Source organism: Salmo trutta, chromosome 18 (genome assembly GCF_901001165.1).
Source record: "Salmo trutta chromosome 18, fSalTru1.1, whole genome shotgun sequence".
Lineage (NCBI taxonomy): Eukaryota > Metazoa > Chordata > Actinopteri > Salmoniformes > Salmonidae > Salmo > Salmo trutta.
In genome coordinates, this window is record NC_042974.1 from 29,334,943 (window position 1) to 29,352,920 (window position 17,978).

At 45.6% G+C, this 17,978-nt stretch overlaps 1 protein-coding gene across 6 annotated transcripts in view; it reads right to left on the reverse strand.

Annotated features, from left to right (window-relative positions):
- LOC115153155 (Golgi-specific brefeldin A-resistance guanine nucleotide exchange factor 1) overlaps nt 1-17,978 on the reverse strand; it is a 125,498-nt gene that overhangs the window by 14,914 nt on the left and 92,606 nt on the right. For 2 of the 6 annotated variants that reach the window (XM_029698273.1, XM_029698271.1), the window contains exons 8-23: nt 14,707-14,761; nt 14,212-14,292; nt 11,012-11,159; nt 8,881-9,071; nt 8,587-8,767; nt 8,151-8,362; nt 7,955-8,053; nt 7,609-7,803; nt 7,166-7,361; nt 6,880-7,017; nt 6,677-6,765; nt 6,265-6,467; nt 5,852-5,975; nt 3,281-3,406; nt 1,795-1,877; nt 1,342-1,578 (exon numbers count right to left, since the gene is read on the reverse strand). In XM_029698273.1, coding sequence (XP_029554133.1) covers nt 1,342-1,578; nt 1,795-1,877; nt 3,281-3,406; nt 5,852-5,975; nt 6,265-6,467; nt 6,677-6,765; nt 6,880-7,017; nt 7,166-7,361; nt 7,609-7,803; nt 7,955-8,053; nt 8,151-8,362; nt 8,587-8,767; nt 8,881-9,071; nt 11,012-11,159; nt 14,212-14,292; nt 14,707-14,761 — 2,358 coding nt within the window. The remainder of the gene's footprint in view (nt 1-1,341; nt 1,579-1,794; nt 1,878-3,280; nt 3,407-5,851; nt 5,976-6,264; nt 6,468-6,676; nt 6,766-6,879; nt 7,018-7,165; nt 7,362-7,608; nt 7,804-7,954; nt 8,054-8,150; nt 8,363-8,586; nt 8,768-8,880; nt 9,072-11,011; nt 11,160-14,211; nt 14,293-14,706; nt 14,762-17,978) is intronic. The other 4 variants (XM_029698276.1, XM_029698275.1, XM_029698272.1 and 1 more) reach the window with 3 other exon arrangements.

Below are 17,978 nucleotides of genomic sequence, written 5' to 3' on the forward strand. Positions count from 1 at the left end.
TATGCACTCGATATGTCCGATTTTAAAATAGCTTTTCGGTGAAAGCACATTTTGCAATATTCTAAGTAGATAGCCCGGCATCACAGGGCTAGCTATTTAGACACCCAGCAAGTTTAGCCTTCACCAAACTCCGATTTACTATTAGAAAAGTTTGATTACCTTTCCTGTTCTTCGTCAGAATGCACTCCCAGGACTTCTACTTCAATAACAAATGTTGGTTTGGTCCAAAATAATCCATAGTTATGTTCCAACAGCGGCGTTTTGTTCGTGCATTCAAGACACTCTCCCAGTGGTAAATAAGGGTCATGCGCACGGTGCATTTCGTGACAAAAGATTTCTAAATATTTCATTACCGTACTTCGAAGCATGTCAACCGCTGTTTAAAATCCATTTTTATGCCATTTTTCTCGTAAAAAAGCGATATTATTCCGACCGGGAATCTGCAATTAGGTAAACAGACGAAATAAAATATATCACTGGGTCGACTCGGGCACGCGCCTAAGTCCTTTGTCCTCTGATCGGCCACTTAGCAAAGGCGATAATGTGTTTCAGCCAGAGGCTGCCTCGATATCGTTCAGCTTTTTCCCGGGCTCTGAGAGCCTATGGGAGCCGTAGGAAGTGTCACGTTACAGCTAAGATCCTGACTCTTCAATAAACAGAGACAAGAAGAACGACACCTTGTCAGACAGGCCACTTCCTGCATGAAATCTTCTCAGGTTTTTGCCTGCCATATGAGTTCTGTTATACTCACAGACACCATTCAAACAGTTTTAGAAACTTTAGGGTGTTTTCTATCCAAAGCCAATAATTATATGCATATTCTAGTTACTGGGCAGGAGTAGTAACCAGATTAAATCGGGTACGTTTTTTATCCGGCCGTGTAAATACTGCCCCCTAGCCCTAACAGGTTAACGAGAGTCTTGTCTTTAAAATGCTGTAAAATAGTCATATGTTTGAAAAATTGAAGTTTTCGGATTTTAGAGGAGTTTGTATTTCGCGCCACGCCCATCATTGGATATTGGAGCAGGTGTTCCGCTAGCGGAACATCTAGATGTAAGAGGTTAAAAGGGTATGAACGACGCTGAATGGGTGTAGACAAAGAAGAGATCTTCCAGTAGGTACCCCAAAACATTCAAGGGCCATTTTCTCAAAAGTGAGATTACGAGTTTATCAACTTTTAAAGCAGAATTACTTTCCCATTGTTCCTCAACTGTAGTGTATGATATACCATTTTCTATCTCTGAGTCTCTACTTTTATTCAATGTAAAAAACACAATTTAAAATGTTGATACATAAGCCCGAATCGAGCAGGTCGGTCACATCTGAGCAGGCCTAGTGTACCTAAAGCCAGCAATGGCCTTCTGGATGATTGTGTCGTCCTGGCTCTTGTCGAAGACGTAGGAGAGGGCTGCGATGGTGGGCCCCCAGGTCATGGTGAACAGGTCGTGGTCGTAGCTGCCGGCGGGCACATGAAGGAAGACCCCCTCGGAGGTGGCCCCCCGGTGGAGCAGCACGCTCCATACATAGTTCTCCTTCACCAGGCCAGACTGCTCGTCTGGCATCACTATCTCTTCATTCCTACACGACAGAGAATACCATGATTGATAAGGCAACTTTGATCATCTAGGGTGGGTCGTTTGACATGGGGGAAAAAAACCCAGACATAACTTACTGTCAAAGTGCCAGCGCTGAAACAAATGAGTACATCCTCTTGAAATAAGATTGATTTGCTTCATCTTGTGTGTGTACGTCCCAAACATTTCTATATAAGATCTACATAAGACTATGGCTTACTTGATTGCATTGTAGATGTCCTCCAGCATATCCTGATCAAAGTCTGTATTTCCATTCACACCCTTCAGATTCTTCTTGAATTGCTACATGAAGGGGGAAAAAAGACAGTTAACACTGATAATATGGGAATCAGGGCACCCTCATCACACCAATCATTGTGAAGCTCTGCCAGCTAGCCTGGCTGTGGCATCCAATGCTTTGGCATGCAATGCTCTTGCTAATTGAGCATCCAACAATTAAGGGGGTAGGGGTCCAAGCTTTACCAACGTATGTGTCACTTAATACGGTTAGGTGTAGTGTTAGTCCAACAGGATCGAGGCCAAGAGCCACAGCAAATAAACACATCCACCGTGTGTTGACTGATCGAATCAAGGCTCCTGGTTGGCTGCGTGCTTTGGCAAATGGCAGGTAAACCAGAGGGGAAACTCGAGATGCTTTGCAGCGGGATGGACAGACAGAGAAATAAACACAGTGAGGGCTCAGGGTCGGCGTGGAGCAGACAACGGTAACAATAGCCTCCACAGACACAAAGCAGCTGGCCGTGATGCCTGCCAAGTAATCATGGGACTGACAGCCAGAGAGAGCAGAGCTGTTTCCAGACCGACATATTTGTTGAAGAGCTACAATGTTGCACTATGCGCTAGCTGAGTATAATTTAGAGCAATAGCATCTTCGACTATTGAGTCTCACAGAATATCGTATCATGGCATTTGTATGACAATTGGAGAGATCACATCGTAAGAACTTTCATCCGTAATAACGGTGTTGTTGTATACTGTGCTGAGAGTCAGTAAACTGAACAGTGGAAATTTCATTGCCCTCAAAAAAAATATTAATCTAAGGTCACAATTCCAAATGGCAACCGAGGATCGGGTATGTCTTGTGTAGGAGAGTGGCCCACCAGAGGCCTCTTTAGAACCCTGCCCATGGGACTTGTGTTTAGTCTTCAGGCGCTGTCACTCACACAGAGAGCGGAGCCAGGACCCCCCCCCCCTATCCTCGCCCACCCCCCTCACTTCTCCCACCCCTTCCGTCCTCTCCCATCACGTCCTCTCTCCCCCCTTAATTTTTCCACCCCTGACTAAGCAGGATGACCTAATCCCACAGACCACCACTGGGCACAGCTGTTACTGGGGGTCGGCTTTCTTCAGACCATCAGAGGGTCTGGAAGAACCAGCACAACATACTAAATGTAGGGTGTCTAAAAGGGTCTTAACAGGGCCTCTTGTGAAACCCATCGCTGCATGGCACAAAAGCGCTCATAAGAGGTGATTCACATCATATCTAACATATGTGGGTTATAGGTGCATTTCTGAACATTTCAACTTAAGACAAAATAAGATCGGATAAGATTTCGTTTTGTAGTAGTAGAAAACTTAAATTGGTAGGAATAGTAACTTAGTCCATTTCTATCAATAAAATATATTTGAAATATAAAAATAGTGAGCGCGTTCTCATGGGAAATAAATTGCGTGTGTGTGTTTACCTCAATGGTCATGGGGATGTTCTGTTTGCGCACGTTGTTGTTGTGCTGGTCCGTGTTTAGCATGATGACAGCATAGGCCAGGGCGAAGCCTGCGTCATTGGTCATGAAGGGAGAGCCGTTCACTTTCTACACACAGAGGGAAAGACACACTAATATAACCCTCTGTCCATAAAAATACTTTCCAGGTCACGAGGGCAACCCTCTCCGGTTATTTAAGGAGCAGCCAGTGGCCCCGCTGGTTTTGTCCTCCTGCCCACGACCAATTATGTATGCCTAGTCACTTTACCCCTACCTACAAGTACATATTACGTCAACTACCTCAACTAACCTGTACCCTGCACACAGACTCGGTACTGGTACCCCCTGTATATAGCCTCATTATTGTTATTTTTGTGTTACTTTTTAATTCAATTTTTTTACTTAAGTTTATTTAGTAAATATCTTCTTAACTCATTTTTGTTAACTGCATTGATGGTTAAGGGCTTGTAAGTAAGCATTTTACGGTAAGGTATGTATGTTGTATTCGGCGCATGCGTATGAATCAAATACAATTTTATTTGTCACATCAACAGCTGAGTTCCACATACATACATCAATATAACAACATTTGGCACATAAAAACATCTAAACTCACCAAAAAAAGAAACGCCCCTTTTTCAGGACCCTGTCTTTCAAAGATAATTCGTAAAAGTCCAAATAACTTCACAGATCTTCATTGTAAAGGGTTTAAACACTGTTTCCCATGCTTGTTCAATGAACCATAAACAATTAATGAACATGCACCTGTGGAACAGTCGTTAAAACACTAACAGCTTACAGACGGTAGGCAATTAAGGTCACAGTTATGAAAACTTAGGACACTAAAGAGGCCTTTCTACCGAAAGATGCCCAGGGTCACTGCTCATCTGCGTGAATGTGCCTTAGGCATGCTGCAAGGAGGCATGAGGACTGCGGATGTGGCCAGGGCAATAAACTGCAATGTCCATACTGTGAGACGCCTAAGACAGAGCTACAGGGAGACAGGACGGATAGCTGATCGTCCTCGCAGTGGCTGACCACGGTAACAACACCTGCACAGGATCGGTACATCCAAACATCACACCTGCAGGTACAGGATGGCAACAACAACTGCCCGAGTTACACCAGGAACGCACAATCCCTCCATCAGTGCTCAGACTGTCCGCAATAGGCTGAGAGAGGCTGGACTGAGGGCTTGTAGGCCTGTTGTAAGGCAGGTCCTCACCAGACATCACTGGCAACAATGTCGCCTATGGGCACAAACCAACGGTCGCTGGACCAGACAGGACTGGCAAAAAGTGCTCTTCACTGACGAGTCGTGGTTTTATCTCACCAGGGGTGATGGTCGGTTTCGCGTTTATCGTTGAAGGAATGAGCGTTACACCGAGGCCTGTACTCTGGAGCGGGATCGATTTGGAGGTGGAGGGTCCGTCATGGTCTGGGGTGGTGTGTCACAGCATCATCGGATTCAGCTTGTTGTCATTGCAGGCAATCTCAACGCTGTGCATTACAGGGAAGACATCCTCCTCCCTCATGTGGTACCCTTCCTGCAGGCTCATCCTGACATGACCCTCCAGCATGACAATGCCACCAGCCATACTGCTCGTTCTATGTGTTTTTTCCTTCAAAACAGGAATGTCAGTGTTCTGCCATGGCCAGCGAAGAGCCCGGATCTCAATCCCATTGAGCAAGTCTGGGACCTGTTGGATCGGAGGGTGAGGGCCAGGGCCATTCCCCCCAGAAATGTCTGAAAACTTGCAGGTGCCTTGGTGGAAGAGTGGGGTAATATCTAACAGCAAGAACTGGCAAATCTGGTGCAGTCCATGAGGAGGAGATGCACTGCAGTACTTAATGCAGCTGGTGGCCACACCAGATACTGACTTACTTTTTTGACCCCCCCCCTTTGTTCAGGGACACATCATTCCATTTCTGTTAGTCACGTCTGTGGAACTTGTTCAGTTTATGTCTCAGTTGTTGAATCTTATGTTCATACAAATATTTACACATGTTAAGTTCGCTGAAAATAAACGCAGTTGACAGTGCGAGGACGTTTCTTTTTTTGCTGAGTTTATATTTGTCCTGCTGAAAGTGCAGTCACAACTGCTCAATAGCGGGAAAGAGGTACACGTGTGTGTGCAGTAAGAATATCTGTGAACTCATTCAAGGCGATTGTGTATGGACAGGGAGACTATGAAAAGACATTACAATAAAATATTTTCCAGGTCACGAGGACGACCCTCTCCGGTTATTTAAGGAGCAGCCAGTGGCCCTGCTGGTTTTGTCCCCCTGCCCTTGATAGACAGGCCGGCTCTGTTATGTCAGCCTTGCAGTTGCAACTTTATCCTGTTCCCCTAATTACCTGAGTGACTAATGCCCCTGTCCTTGATTCAGATCAGGGTCACAGTTCCACTGGACGTAATTACATGATGATAGGGACAGTTGGTGGCAACGATTGCCTTGTGGTAATGGAAGAAGTGTGTCCCTCCCTGTGCCCCAGTGCATGTGTGTGAGGAAAAAGAGAGACTTCCAAGGGGGGTAAGGCAGCTGACTTACATGCCAGGTGTCTGTGAAGGTTTCCAAAAGTCTATGGATGACCGGAGCCTCTCCTGGCAGTCTGAAGGCCTCCAGATACAGACGCAGCGCCTCGTCAATACGCAGCCCTCGGAAGGTGAACGTGCTGCACGTGAGAATGAGTATGATTCACTAATATGGATATTCTGAAGTATATCCTTCAATTTCCTGTCAGGTCTTTTTACTCAACTATACATATCCATTTGTGTACTGCATTTTATAATCGTTGGGGATTAAAGACAATTCCTAGGGTTCAACTAAATAAACGTCACTGCTTCACTATTCATTGCTGCACTAGTAACCGAGCCAAGCTTCAGCACAATTCAATGAAGGAGAAGATCCAACTGGTTGTACATCATGCTGCCTGGTAATAAGAATAAGACTAGGGCTCCTACTTGACGAAGCTGTCCAGTAGCTCCATGTATTTGCGGTCACTGATGAACTCTCCGATCTGCTTCTTGTCGAGGCGGGGGTTCTCCCGGAGCCACTGGGCCACCTCGTTGTTGTCCATGGGGCTGCTGAGGAGACCCTTCTCCTGCAGGAACTGGATGCCCTTCTTAGGCTTCTGGTTGAACTGCTCTGTGCCGCTGTTCAGTAGCTGTTATCGTACAATATAAATATGATCACTTTATCTTAGCGACACAAAGCGAGTCGAATCACAACTTGAGATCCACAAGCGGACTCAAACGCCATTGTCGTCAATGCATGGTTTATGTCAAAGTCTGAGTTACAGGACATGTGGAAACATCATTAACGGCCACGCATAAGTCATTTAAAACAGATGCACAACAAAATCATAAAACATACCTTCTTTTTATTTCTGATGTCCAACAGCTCTTGAGAATCAGGTAAACAAGACGAGAAGCGCTGTGGCTTTTTTGGTTCTTTCTTCTCAGCTAAAATAAAAATACAATTTTCCCTCTTAAATCAATTTCATTCATGTCTATTAACCTGAATGCTAACCCAGTGCTTGAGGAGACCTGGCCACTGGTTAGTAAAATCAAACTTACCTGGTTCTGTCTCCTCCTGGTCTTGTCTGCCCAGTCTCATCTTCTCTGCCATCAGGTGCCCGCTGGTAGGTGGTAGGGGCCCACTGTCAGCCTCTGGAACATTCTGACCGTTGGCACTGTTCACCTGCCTGCTCGCTTCTACAACCACATCAGAAAAACATTAATGAATAACCCTCTATACACATCTGATACAACCATTGTCAATGTAAATGATGGACAAAGACCATTACAGTATAAGACCATCAAAGCAGAAAGTATACCAAGTGTATGAGAGGAATCGGCATACCCGTGGTTGTGTCTGTACGGTCGTTGGTTGAGCCCTCCCCTTCTGCCAACACCATTTCTGCTGATTGGTCCTGCTGAGCGCTGCTGTTGAGCACCTTGGCCTGGCAGTGGGCCTCAGTGCTGTCAATCACAGTCAGTAGGGCCTCTAGTGAGAGGAGGTGGGTTGTGTAGAGCTGTCCGGACACAGGGAAGGCATTCTGCAAGAAAACATGACACAAACCAACCATAGTTCAACAAAAGAGAACAATGTTCCTCTGAAAATGAAAAGCATGGAGCGTGACGGTATGCATCAAAAGGAAACAAATGAAGTATTAATCCTTGACTGAACGGGACAGTGGACACTCTTCTAATGCAGATTTTAGAAAGTAAACAAAACCCTAAGCTCCCTGGAGTGATCATCGAGTGAGTGCGAGTGTCCAGAGAACAGGCATCGTGAGTTCCCACCTTAGAGAGCAGCTTGGTGAGGTCTTCAAACAGGTTTGAGCAGTAGAAGTCACAGTCGTAATTGATGTAGAGCTCGGTGACGAAGCTGGGGATCCTCGAGAGCTGCACCAGGGCCTCCAGGGCCATCTCCTTCATCTCATAGAGCATCTTCATGTTCTCTGACGTGATGATGTCCATCAGCTTCTTCAGATACATCTGCAGACCGTGAGAAGGTGGTTAAGTTGGTCACTCTGTTCAGCTGCTGGTTTTTACCATGACTCAGCTTGTGTGTGGTTGTGTCAAACTAGTCATTAGTGTGTGAACCCTTGTGACAATATCAAATGCGAAAAGAAACACTCCCAAGTACCTCAAGCTGAAACTTCAAATGTCCTCGCATGCTCTCAAAGAGCAAGAAGCACGCTCGGATGGAGGCGGCATACAGGTTCATACGGTCCACACTTAGCAACTGAAATAGAAAAAAACAACACGTTAGTTACGTTGTATTGTGTTGAATAGATGCAATAGAAGGTTCCCCTCCTGAACAAGCCTGTGGTGTACGATACCTGGAAGAGGTGTCTGCAGAGCTCGTCTTTGACCAGGCCCAGCAGTGACTGGTAGGGGGCGATGTGAGCCGCCTCCAGAGCCACGGTCAGCAACTGCAGGCCCATGTGCATCATGGCGTCCGTGTTGTGGCGGTCATGGGGGTTGGTCAGTGAGATGAGGAAGCGGAAGAGCTCCCGCAGACAGGGCAGGGAGTAGGGGATGAGAGCCGCACCTGGGAGGTTAGGAAATGACAACATGACAGTTAGGAGAGGATTCAAAGCCATCATTTGGGTGAGACGTCAGGTTGGGGTGAGACACGGGATATAAAAGGAGACACGCAGAGACAAGTTGTGAGACGTGTTAAAACATGAGGAGAGACATAAGGAGACACAAGGTGAAATGCGAAGTGGAACAGGGTGAAATCCAAACAATACTGGCAGTGGTGGAATGGCTCACCATCCTCACCGTCTCTCTGTGTTTGCTGTGGTGTGAAGCGGACTCCTCGGGGGTTGACATAGTCCATGTCATGTAATGAGGCTGAGTCCGAATGCTCCGTCACAGATTCTCCGTCCTCCAGGACCTCAGGGATGGACTCCACCGAGGCTGACTGGGCATGCTCCACCTGCCTACCCTCAGACTGGCAGGGGAAACAGAAACATCAGCGTATGAACATTAATGAGCACAAACGAAGACTAGAAATATGCAAAAAGTGACATAACATAGCTGATCCAGTGTCCCACCCCCCCCCACCTGAGTGTACAGGCGTCCAGGCTCTGTGGAAGGGGTGGTGGCAGCAGAGCTGCTCTGGTCCAGGTCTGTCAGGTCCTCTCTGGAGGTGGCCTTGGAGCAGGTGTCCAGGCCACTGTCTGTGGGGATGGACATGGACGAGGCCACGCTGTCTGAGACAGACAAACTATCCTGCTCGATGAATGGGACACCACCTGGTTGAAACACACAGACCTGTGTTAGCTACATCAGCATTTTTTGGTCAAGATCGCCTAGACTTATCCATGCTATTCATCTCTCCGCTTTAAAATGCATGACAGTATAAATGTTAATATATCTATGAGGTTTAAGTTTAATAGAGACATACAATGAAGCCCCCTTGGACCAAATATGATTCTCTAAGCTGTTCTTTACCGAAGAGGCATTTGTTATTGATGTTGTGGCGGGGCATGCATTGATAATGTTTGATCAATTTTCCGTCTTCCGGTTATTGCAACGTGGTCGACTTAGGGGTTCGAGCCTCGGCCGACTGTCTGTGCCCTTCCTTAGTTTACCTTCTATGTCTATCCCCCCGATCTTGTTTCTAACACGGTCTGAAAAAACAATAAAACGTGGGATAAGAAAATGTTCAGAAACTCAGCAAAAAAATAAACGTCCCTTTTTCAGGCCCCTGTCTTTCAAAGATAATTCGCAAAAATCTAAATAACTTCACAGATCTTCATTGTAAAGGGTTTAAACACTTTTTCCCATGCTTGTTCAATGAACCAAAAACAATTAATGAACATGCACCTGTGGAACGGTCGTTAAGATATTAACAGCTTACAGACGGTAGGTAATTAAGGTCACAGTTATGAAAACTTAGGACACTAAAGAGGTGTTTCTACTGACTCTAAAAAACACTAAAAGAAAGATGCCCAGGGTCCCTGCTCATCTGCGTGAACGTGTCTTAGGCATGCTGCAAGGAGGCATGAGGACTGCAGATGTGGGCAGGGCAATAAATTGCAATGTCTGTACTTTGAGACGCCTAAGACAGCGCTACAGGGAGACAGGACGGACAGCTGATCGTCCTCGCAGTGGCAGACCACGTGTAACAACACCTGCAAAGGATCAATACATCCGAACATCACACCTGCGGGACAGGTACAGGATGGCAACAACAACTGCCCGAGTTACACCAGGAATGCACAATCCCTCCATCAGTGCTCAGACTGTCCGCAATAGGCTGAGAGAGGCTGGACTGAGGGCTTGTAGGCCTGTTGTAAGGCAGGTCCTCACCAGACATCACCGGCAACAACGTCGCCTATGGGCACAAACCCACCGTCGCTGGACCATACAGGACTAGCAAAATGTGCTTGTTCACTGATGAGTCGCGGTTTTGTCTCACCAGGGGTGATAGTCGGATTCACGTTTATCGTTGAAGGAATGAGCGTTACACCGAGCGAGGCCTGTACTCTGGAGCGGGATCGATTTGGAGGTGGAGGGTCCGTCATGGTCTGGGGCGGTGTGTCACAGCATCATCGGACTGAGCTTGTTGTCATTGCAGGCAATCTCAACGCTGTGCGTTACAGGGAAGACATCCTCCTCCCTCACGTGGTACCCTTCCTGCAGGCTCATCCTGACACGACCCTCCTGCACGACAATGCCACCAGCCATACTGCTAGTTCTATGCGTTTTTTTTTCCTTCAAAACAGGAATGTCAGTATTCTGCCATGGCCAGCGAAGAGCCCGGATCTCAATCCCATTGAGAACGTCTGGGACCTGTCGGATCGGAGGGTGAGGGCCAGGGCCATTCCCCCCAGAAATGTCCAGGAACTTGCAGGTGCCTTGGTGGAAGAGTGGGGTAACATCTCACAGCAAGAACTGGCAAATCTGGTGCACTCCATGAGGAGGAGATGCACTGCAGTACTTAATGCAGCTGGTGGCCACACCAGATACTGACTGTTACTTTTGAATTTGGCCCCCCCCTTTGTTCAGGGACACATTATTCAATTTCTGTTAGTCACATGTCTGTGGCACGTGTTCAGTTTCTGTCTCAGTTGTTGAATCTTGTTATGTTCATACAAATATTTACACATGTTAAGTTTGCTGAAAATAAACCCAGTTGACAGTGAGAGGAAATGTCTTTTTTTGCTGAGATTACAAGATTGAGTCTCACCAGAGAGGAGGTTGTTGCTGAGGGTGGTGGTAGGGACCTGCTCCAACCCGCCAGAGGCACTTCGCACCATGTGACGGGGGGGGTGGGGCGAGCGCTTCTGCTTCTTCCACTTTGACGACTCACTCATCCCACCAGCACGCATCTTCAGCTAAAACCAGTAGAACACACACAGTCAGTACACAAATACATAAAACCACTGGCTGTGCTCTTGGCCAGAGGGTGTTGTAATATCATCATATATTGTACAGATGATGGTATCAGGTTCATCTTTTAAAGGCAATACGATCCTTTTAAATACAGTATTTGGACAGTGCCCCAGTATAACACAGTCTTAAAACAGACATCTGAAAACAACACTGTTTACTAACAGCTGAGATTGCATAGCAGTCACCCCAATGGCAAGATACAATATCTGTACAAAGGTGGAATAAGAAAATTCAACAAAAAGTCACACAGGATTAAACACAAGAAACAAATTCAAGCAGCCACAATGAAAAAGGTCATGGCATGGTTTTGTTAGTGTACTCCAACACTTTATAATGAATCTAACTACATCAATACATCTTTTAAAAACATCTGTAAATTGTATTTTGGTAAAAAAAAAAAAAATGCCCCTTAGCATTGTGTATGAATCTTCAAAAGTTGGTGGTTAGTGGGTTCAGATTAAGAGGACAGGAGGGGCAGGGAGGATGAGGAGGAGGGATGGTCATTCTCCAACTGAGTCACCAGTCATCTCCTTACCTGCACTCGTTTGTTTTTCCACAACATATTGTAAGCCTCAGGAGAGAAGGGGGCAGGGTCCCGTGATTAGAGATGGACGACATGTCAGCAGCAGCACACAGACAAGCGACTCACTCAGTGATGCATGGGGTGTGGGGGGGGGGGGTTCAAACAGAGTACCATGCAAACCCCACCGGGATGGGCTTGTTTGGGAAAGAGGGTAGTGGGTTAGGAGGGGGGGACATAGGCAGGCTCCATACGGAGACATTCACGAATGAGCAGGCCAAACCAGACAGCACAGTGAAGGGCAGGCAATCAGACAGAACGGCAAACTTCACATTGTAACTGCTCAAGCTGACATTTTTTTTACCCCCTTTTTCTCCCCAATTTCTATCTTGTCTTATTGCTGCAACTCCCCAACGGGCACGGAAGGCGAAGGTCGAGTCATGCGTCCTCGGAAAAACACAACTTGCCAAACCACGCTTCTTAACCCCCGACGCTTAATCCGGAAGCCAGCCGCACCAATGTGTCGGAGGAAACACTGTTCAACTGACGACCTGTATCAGCCTGCAGGTGCCTGGCCCACCACATGGAGTCGCTAGAGCGCGATGAGCCAAGTAAAGCCTTCCCCGGCCAAACCTAACCCGGACGATGCTGGACCAATTGTGCGCCGCCCTATTGGACTCCCGATCACGGCCGGTTGTGATACAGCCTGGGATTGAACCCGGCTCTGCAGTGACACCTCTAGCACTGTGATGAGGTGCCTTAGACTGGTGCCCCACTCGGGAGGCCCCAAGCTGACATTTCTGGTGCCCATCAATATTTGTATTTGTACACTTGGAGTCTAGGTTTGATGGGGTATGATTGTGAAATAAAAGTGTCACTTGTGTTCTTTTCTACTGTTTGTGGTATGAGGCTAAATCAGAAATGCCAGGGAAATGTCCAATCCAAGCCACACGATGCATACACTGCATTCGGAAAGTATTAAGACCCCTTGACTTTTCCCCACATTGTTACATAACCTGATTCTAAAATTGATTCAATTGTTTTCTGCCCCCCATCAATCTACACACAATACCCCATAACGACAAAGCAAAATTTGGTTTTAATTTTTTACAAAGTTACTAAAAATAAAAAACTTAAATATTACATTTACATAAGTATTCAGACCCTTTACTCAGTACTTTGTTGAAGCACCTTTAGCAGTGATTACAGCCTCGAGTCTTCTTGGGTATGATGCTACAAGCTTGGCACACCTGTATTTGGGGAGTTTCTCCCATTCTTCTCTGCAGATCCTCTCAAGCTCTGTCAGGTTGGATGGGGAGCGTCGCTGCACAGCTATTTTCAGGTCTCTCCACAGATGTTCGATTGTGTTCAAGTCCGGGCTCTGGCTGGGCCACTCAAGGACATTCAAAGACTTGTCCCGAAGTCACTCCTGCGTTGTCTTGGCTGTGTGCTTAGGGTCATTGTCCTGTTGGAAGGTAAACCTTCGCCCCAGTCTGAGGTGCTGAGCGCTCTGGAGCAGGTTTTCATCCAGGATCTCTCTGTACTTTGCTCCCTTCATCTTTCCCTTAATCCTGACTAGTCTCCCAGTCACTGCCGCTGAAAAACATCCCCAAAGCATGATGCTGCCACCCCCATGCTTCACCTCAGGGATGGTGCCATGTTTCCCCCAGACGCTTGGCATTCAGGCCAAAGAGTTCAATCTTGGTTTCATCAGACCAGAGAATCTTGTTTCTCATGGTCAGAGTCCTTTAGGTGCCTTTGGCAAACTCCAAGCGGGCTGTCATGTGCCTACTACTGAGTGGCTTCTGTCTGGCCACTACCATAAAGGCCTAATTGTTGGAGTGCTGCAGAGATGGTTGTCCTTCTGGACACCATCTCATATGTTGGAGCCCTATGGACACTTCCTTCGACCTCATGGCCTGGTTTTTGCTCTGACATGCACTGTCAACTGTGGGATCTTATATAGACAGGTGTGTGCCTTTCCAAATTATGTCCAATCAACTGAATTTACCAAAGCAGTTTCCGTTTGCAGCGGACTCCAATCAAGTTGTAGAAACATCTCAGGGATGATCAATGGAAACAGGATGCACCTGAGCTCAATTTGGAGTTTCATAGCAAAGGGTTTGAATACTTATGTAGATAAGGTATCTGTTTCTTATTTTCTATAAATTTGCAAAAATAACGTAATTTGTTTTACAGCCTGAAACCATTAACCTGTATTTCTTTTCATTTAAATTACATTGAATTGAGTTTAGTGGGATAAAAAAAAAATCTAACCACCAAATAATGAAATGTCTTTTTAAGTTGTTAATAATTCATGTGAAATTTATGTTGTGGAAATATGAAATTCCTTTAAACCCAGGATATAAGAAAATGCTAAAATATCCCTAAAATGCACCCTCATGCATTCACTTCAGAAAGCCACGCTAACCTGGCCTATTTCAATGCACTAGTCGAGAGCCTTTAACAAGTACCCTCTCTAAGCCCCTCTGATTGGTGTTTTTAGGCTGCTCTGTACAAATAAGATCCTGTGTGTCCAGGATACAGGATGGGATCTGTGGGAGGGAACACAGGAAAATATGTATTTTGTAAAGAGGAACTCAAATAAAATAATAGAATAAAAAGACGCAGCATTTGATGAGATGGAGGTGATATTGGGAAAAGCACGCCACCACGATGGGTGGAAGCAGAGGGAGGGAAGGGCATATTGGGTATGTAGTTGCAATTCCGCACGTCAAGACAATATATTATTATTATTGTTAAGACACTTTTCTTTTTGGCCGTGGGGGAGCAAAGACCTAGCAAAAAGAGGTGTTGCTACGGTGGCCATCCCTGTAGAGTACAATGATTACTCAGCACCATGGGGATGACAGGAACCAGGAGGAGACAAGGGGAGGGAGTGATGCAAGAAAATCAGTCATAGCAAGACAGTACTGGCACATTCAACATTAGGCCTAATTTGATTTTACCTTCTTCATGTTGGCGCCCACAAAACTTTTGGCCTCCTCTTTAAACTGGGGTAGTCTAAAAAAAAAAGGGCGGGAGGTGGATGTCAATTATCAGACTTATACATTCATTAATACATTGTCCTGTCCTCTCCTCCCTCTGCGTTGAGTTCCTGTGCCTTCTCAAACTCTACCGTCAATTCAAGGTCATTCATTCATCAGCCACCGTGAGGCGACAGGAAACCTGATATCCACACCAACAAAGCAGTTTCCGTTCGCAGCAGATATCTGAAGTTGAGTCACTTTTACATGTAGAGCTAGAGCAATCAATCAAATTAAATGTAGTTATAAAGCCCTTTTTACATCAGCAGTTGTCACAAAGTGCTTATAAAGAAACTGATCCTAAAACCCCAGAGAGTAAGCAATGCAGAAGCACAGAGGCTAGGAAAAACTCCCTAGAAAGACTGGAACCCAGGAAGAAACCAGGCTCTAAGGGGTGGCCAGTCCTCTTCTGGCTGTGCCCGGTGGCGATTATAAGAGTACATGGCCATTAAGAGCACAAAAGGCTTTAAGCCCTTGCAAACTGTATGATACCAAAGGGCAGTACTTGAATATCACAGTTTAGACTAACATGGAAACTCAATGTCATTAACGCCACACTGAAAATAAAATCTGTATTGTGTAACCACATGCATGTCAATATCCAAGCAGGGACAAAGAACGGAAAATTGTTTGTCATCTTAGATGAAATTTAATTAAATCCCCCAAAGGCTTGCAGACAGTAAAATAAAAACAGCTGGTATAGAAGTTGACAACTGCTAAACAAAGCTTGTTAAAGTAACCAAAGCTCCATGAAAATAACCATACACACAGAGAGAGAGCGATGCTTATGAGGCACTAGGACTGACAGAAGCAATCTGTCTGAGGGCCCTGCATTTCCATCCCGAACCCAGATGAGCTTCTCAGTGGCTTGACGAGATGAGCTGTGCAGCGTAATGTTTCTACTCCTCACACATTGTCCGAGAGCCCTGTGCTTTGTGGACTCTTGGGCTTTGCGGCGAATGAGATGTCACTGGCTAACACACACACACACACACACACACACACACACACACACACACGGGGCCCCCCCGAAGTTAACTCTGCGTTAATAGAGTGTTGTCTTGCAAGCTCGATTATTGGATGATCTGTGAGTCCAACAGATTAACATTCATAATACTTTCAGTAGGCAATCTAAGCCTCCTCCTGAGCACTCAATGAGATCTGCTGCTCATTATGCCTGGGCTGCCCAAGGCTCTTACGTCTTTATTATGGATGAGCTGCGGACGGACGGACGGACGGACGGACGGGGGGGTGAGTTAGTCTACGTAATAGGCATCCTCAACGTACTTGCACGTTGTTTTGGGAAGGAAAGTTGTAATAACAGGCCTTCATCTTTTCACCATGGAAGCACCTTTTATTTGACCTTTATTTAACTAGGCAAGTCAGTTAAAAACAAATTCTTATTTTCAATGACGGCCTAGGAACAGAGGGTTTGTTCTGCCTTGTTCAGGGGCAGAACCACTGATTTTTACCTTGTCAGCTCGGGGACTCGATCTTGCAACCTTTCGGTTACTAGTCCAACGCTCTAACCACCAGGCTACCTGCTGCCCCCTATGGCTGTCATTCATTTCCATATCCGACAACTAGTAAACAGTGTTGTAAAAGATATGATAACAAGCTGCTGCAGTGCATGACACACAACTCCCAACGATGACACAAATACACAAAGAATGTCCTGATAGTGACTTAGCGATATCAACGGACTCCACTGTGAAAGACACCACGTTTCTTAACAAATCCTGCATCAAATAGCCTCGTCTGAGATCCATGCGCCTCCAAGAGAGAGAATTACACCGTGACTTTGTTTTGAGCTCTGTTTATTCTTGAGGTGGCGAGGGGGGGGGGGGGCGTAATACATTTAGAGAATGAGACGACTCTATTCCGGCTGATTTTATGATCATTTCTGGCAGGATTACTGGCCATGCTAATTCTGTGTGTGTTTATGGGGGAGACGCTCTTCTTCATCTATATGCAGATCATACAGTCTGGCGCTCCGCAGGCTCATCCACTCGTCTGTGAGACGATGTGACTGGAAGTCTAATGTACGGGCCTCTGGGACAGGGGGTGGGGGGAACGATGTGGCATGCTTCCCCACTATGCTGAAGTCGGTAGAGAATCATGTTATTGCATTAGTGGACCGGCGCCCTGTTGACCTCTGAATGCAGAGGGAAATTAAGATTGCTAAGTGTTGCTGAATACGTTAATGTACAATGCCTTCAGAAACTATTCACACATTTTGTTGTGTTACAAAGTGGGATTAAAATGGATTTAATTGTAATTTTTTGTTAACGATCTACACAAAATACTCTGCAATGTCAAAGCGGAAGAAAAAAAAAAACATTTGTAAAAATATATGAAAAATAAAACATGAATATATCTTGATTAGATAAGTATTCAACCCCGAGTCAATACATGTTAGAATCACCTTTGGCAGCTATTACAGCTGTGAGTCTTTCTGGGTAAGTCTCTAAGAGCTTTCCACAACTGGACTGTGCAACATTTGCCCATTATTCTTTTCAAAATTCTTCAAGTCAAATTGGTTGTTGATCTTTACTAAACAACCATTTTCAGGTCTTGCCAAAGATTTTCAAACAGATTTAAGTCAAAACCGTAACTAGGCCACTCAGGAACATTCACTGTCTTTTTGGTAAGAAACTCCAATGTAGATTTGGCCTTGCGTTTTAGGTTATTGTCCTACTAAAAGGTGTATTCACCTCCCAGTGTCTGGTGGAAAGCAGACCTGGTTGTCCTCTAGGATTTTGCCTATGCTTAGCTCCATTCCATTTTTTTATTCTGAAAACTCCCCAGTCAACGATTACAAGCATCCTATAACATGATGCAGCCACTACCATAGTTGAAAATATGGAGAGTGGTATTCAGTAATGTGTTGTACTGGATTTGCCCCAAACATAACACGTTGTATTCCAGGTCAAAAAGTGAATTTCTTTGTCACATTTTTTGCAGAATTACTTTAGTGCCTTGTTACAAAAACAGGATGCATGTTTTGGAATATTTTTATTCTGTACAGGCTTCCTTCTTTTCACTCTGTCATTTAGGTTAGTATTGTGGAGTAACTACAATGCTGTTGAGCCAACCTCAGTTTTCTCTTATCGCAGCCATTAAACACTAACTCTTTTAAAGTCACCATTGGCCTCATGGTGAAATCCCTGAGCGGTTTACTTCCTCTCCAGCAA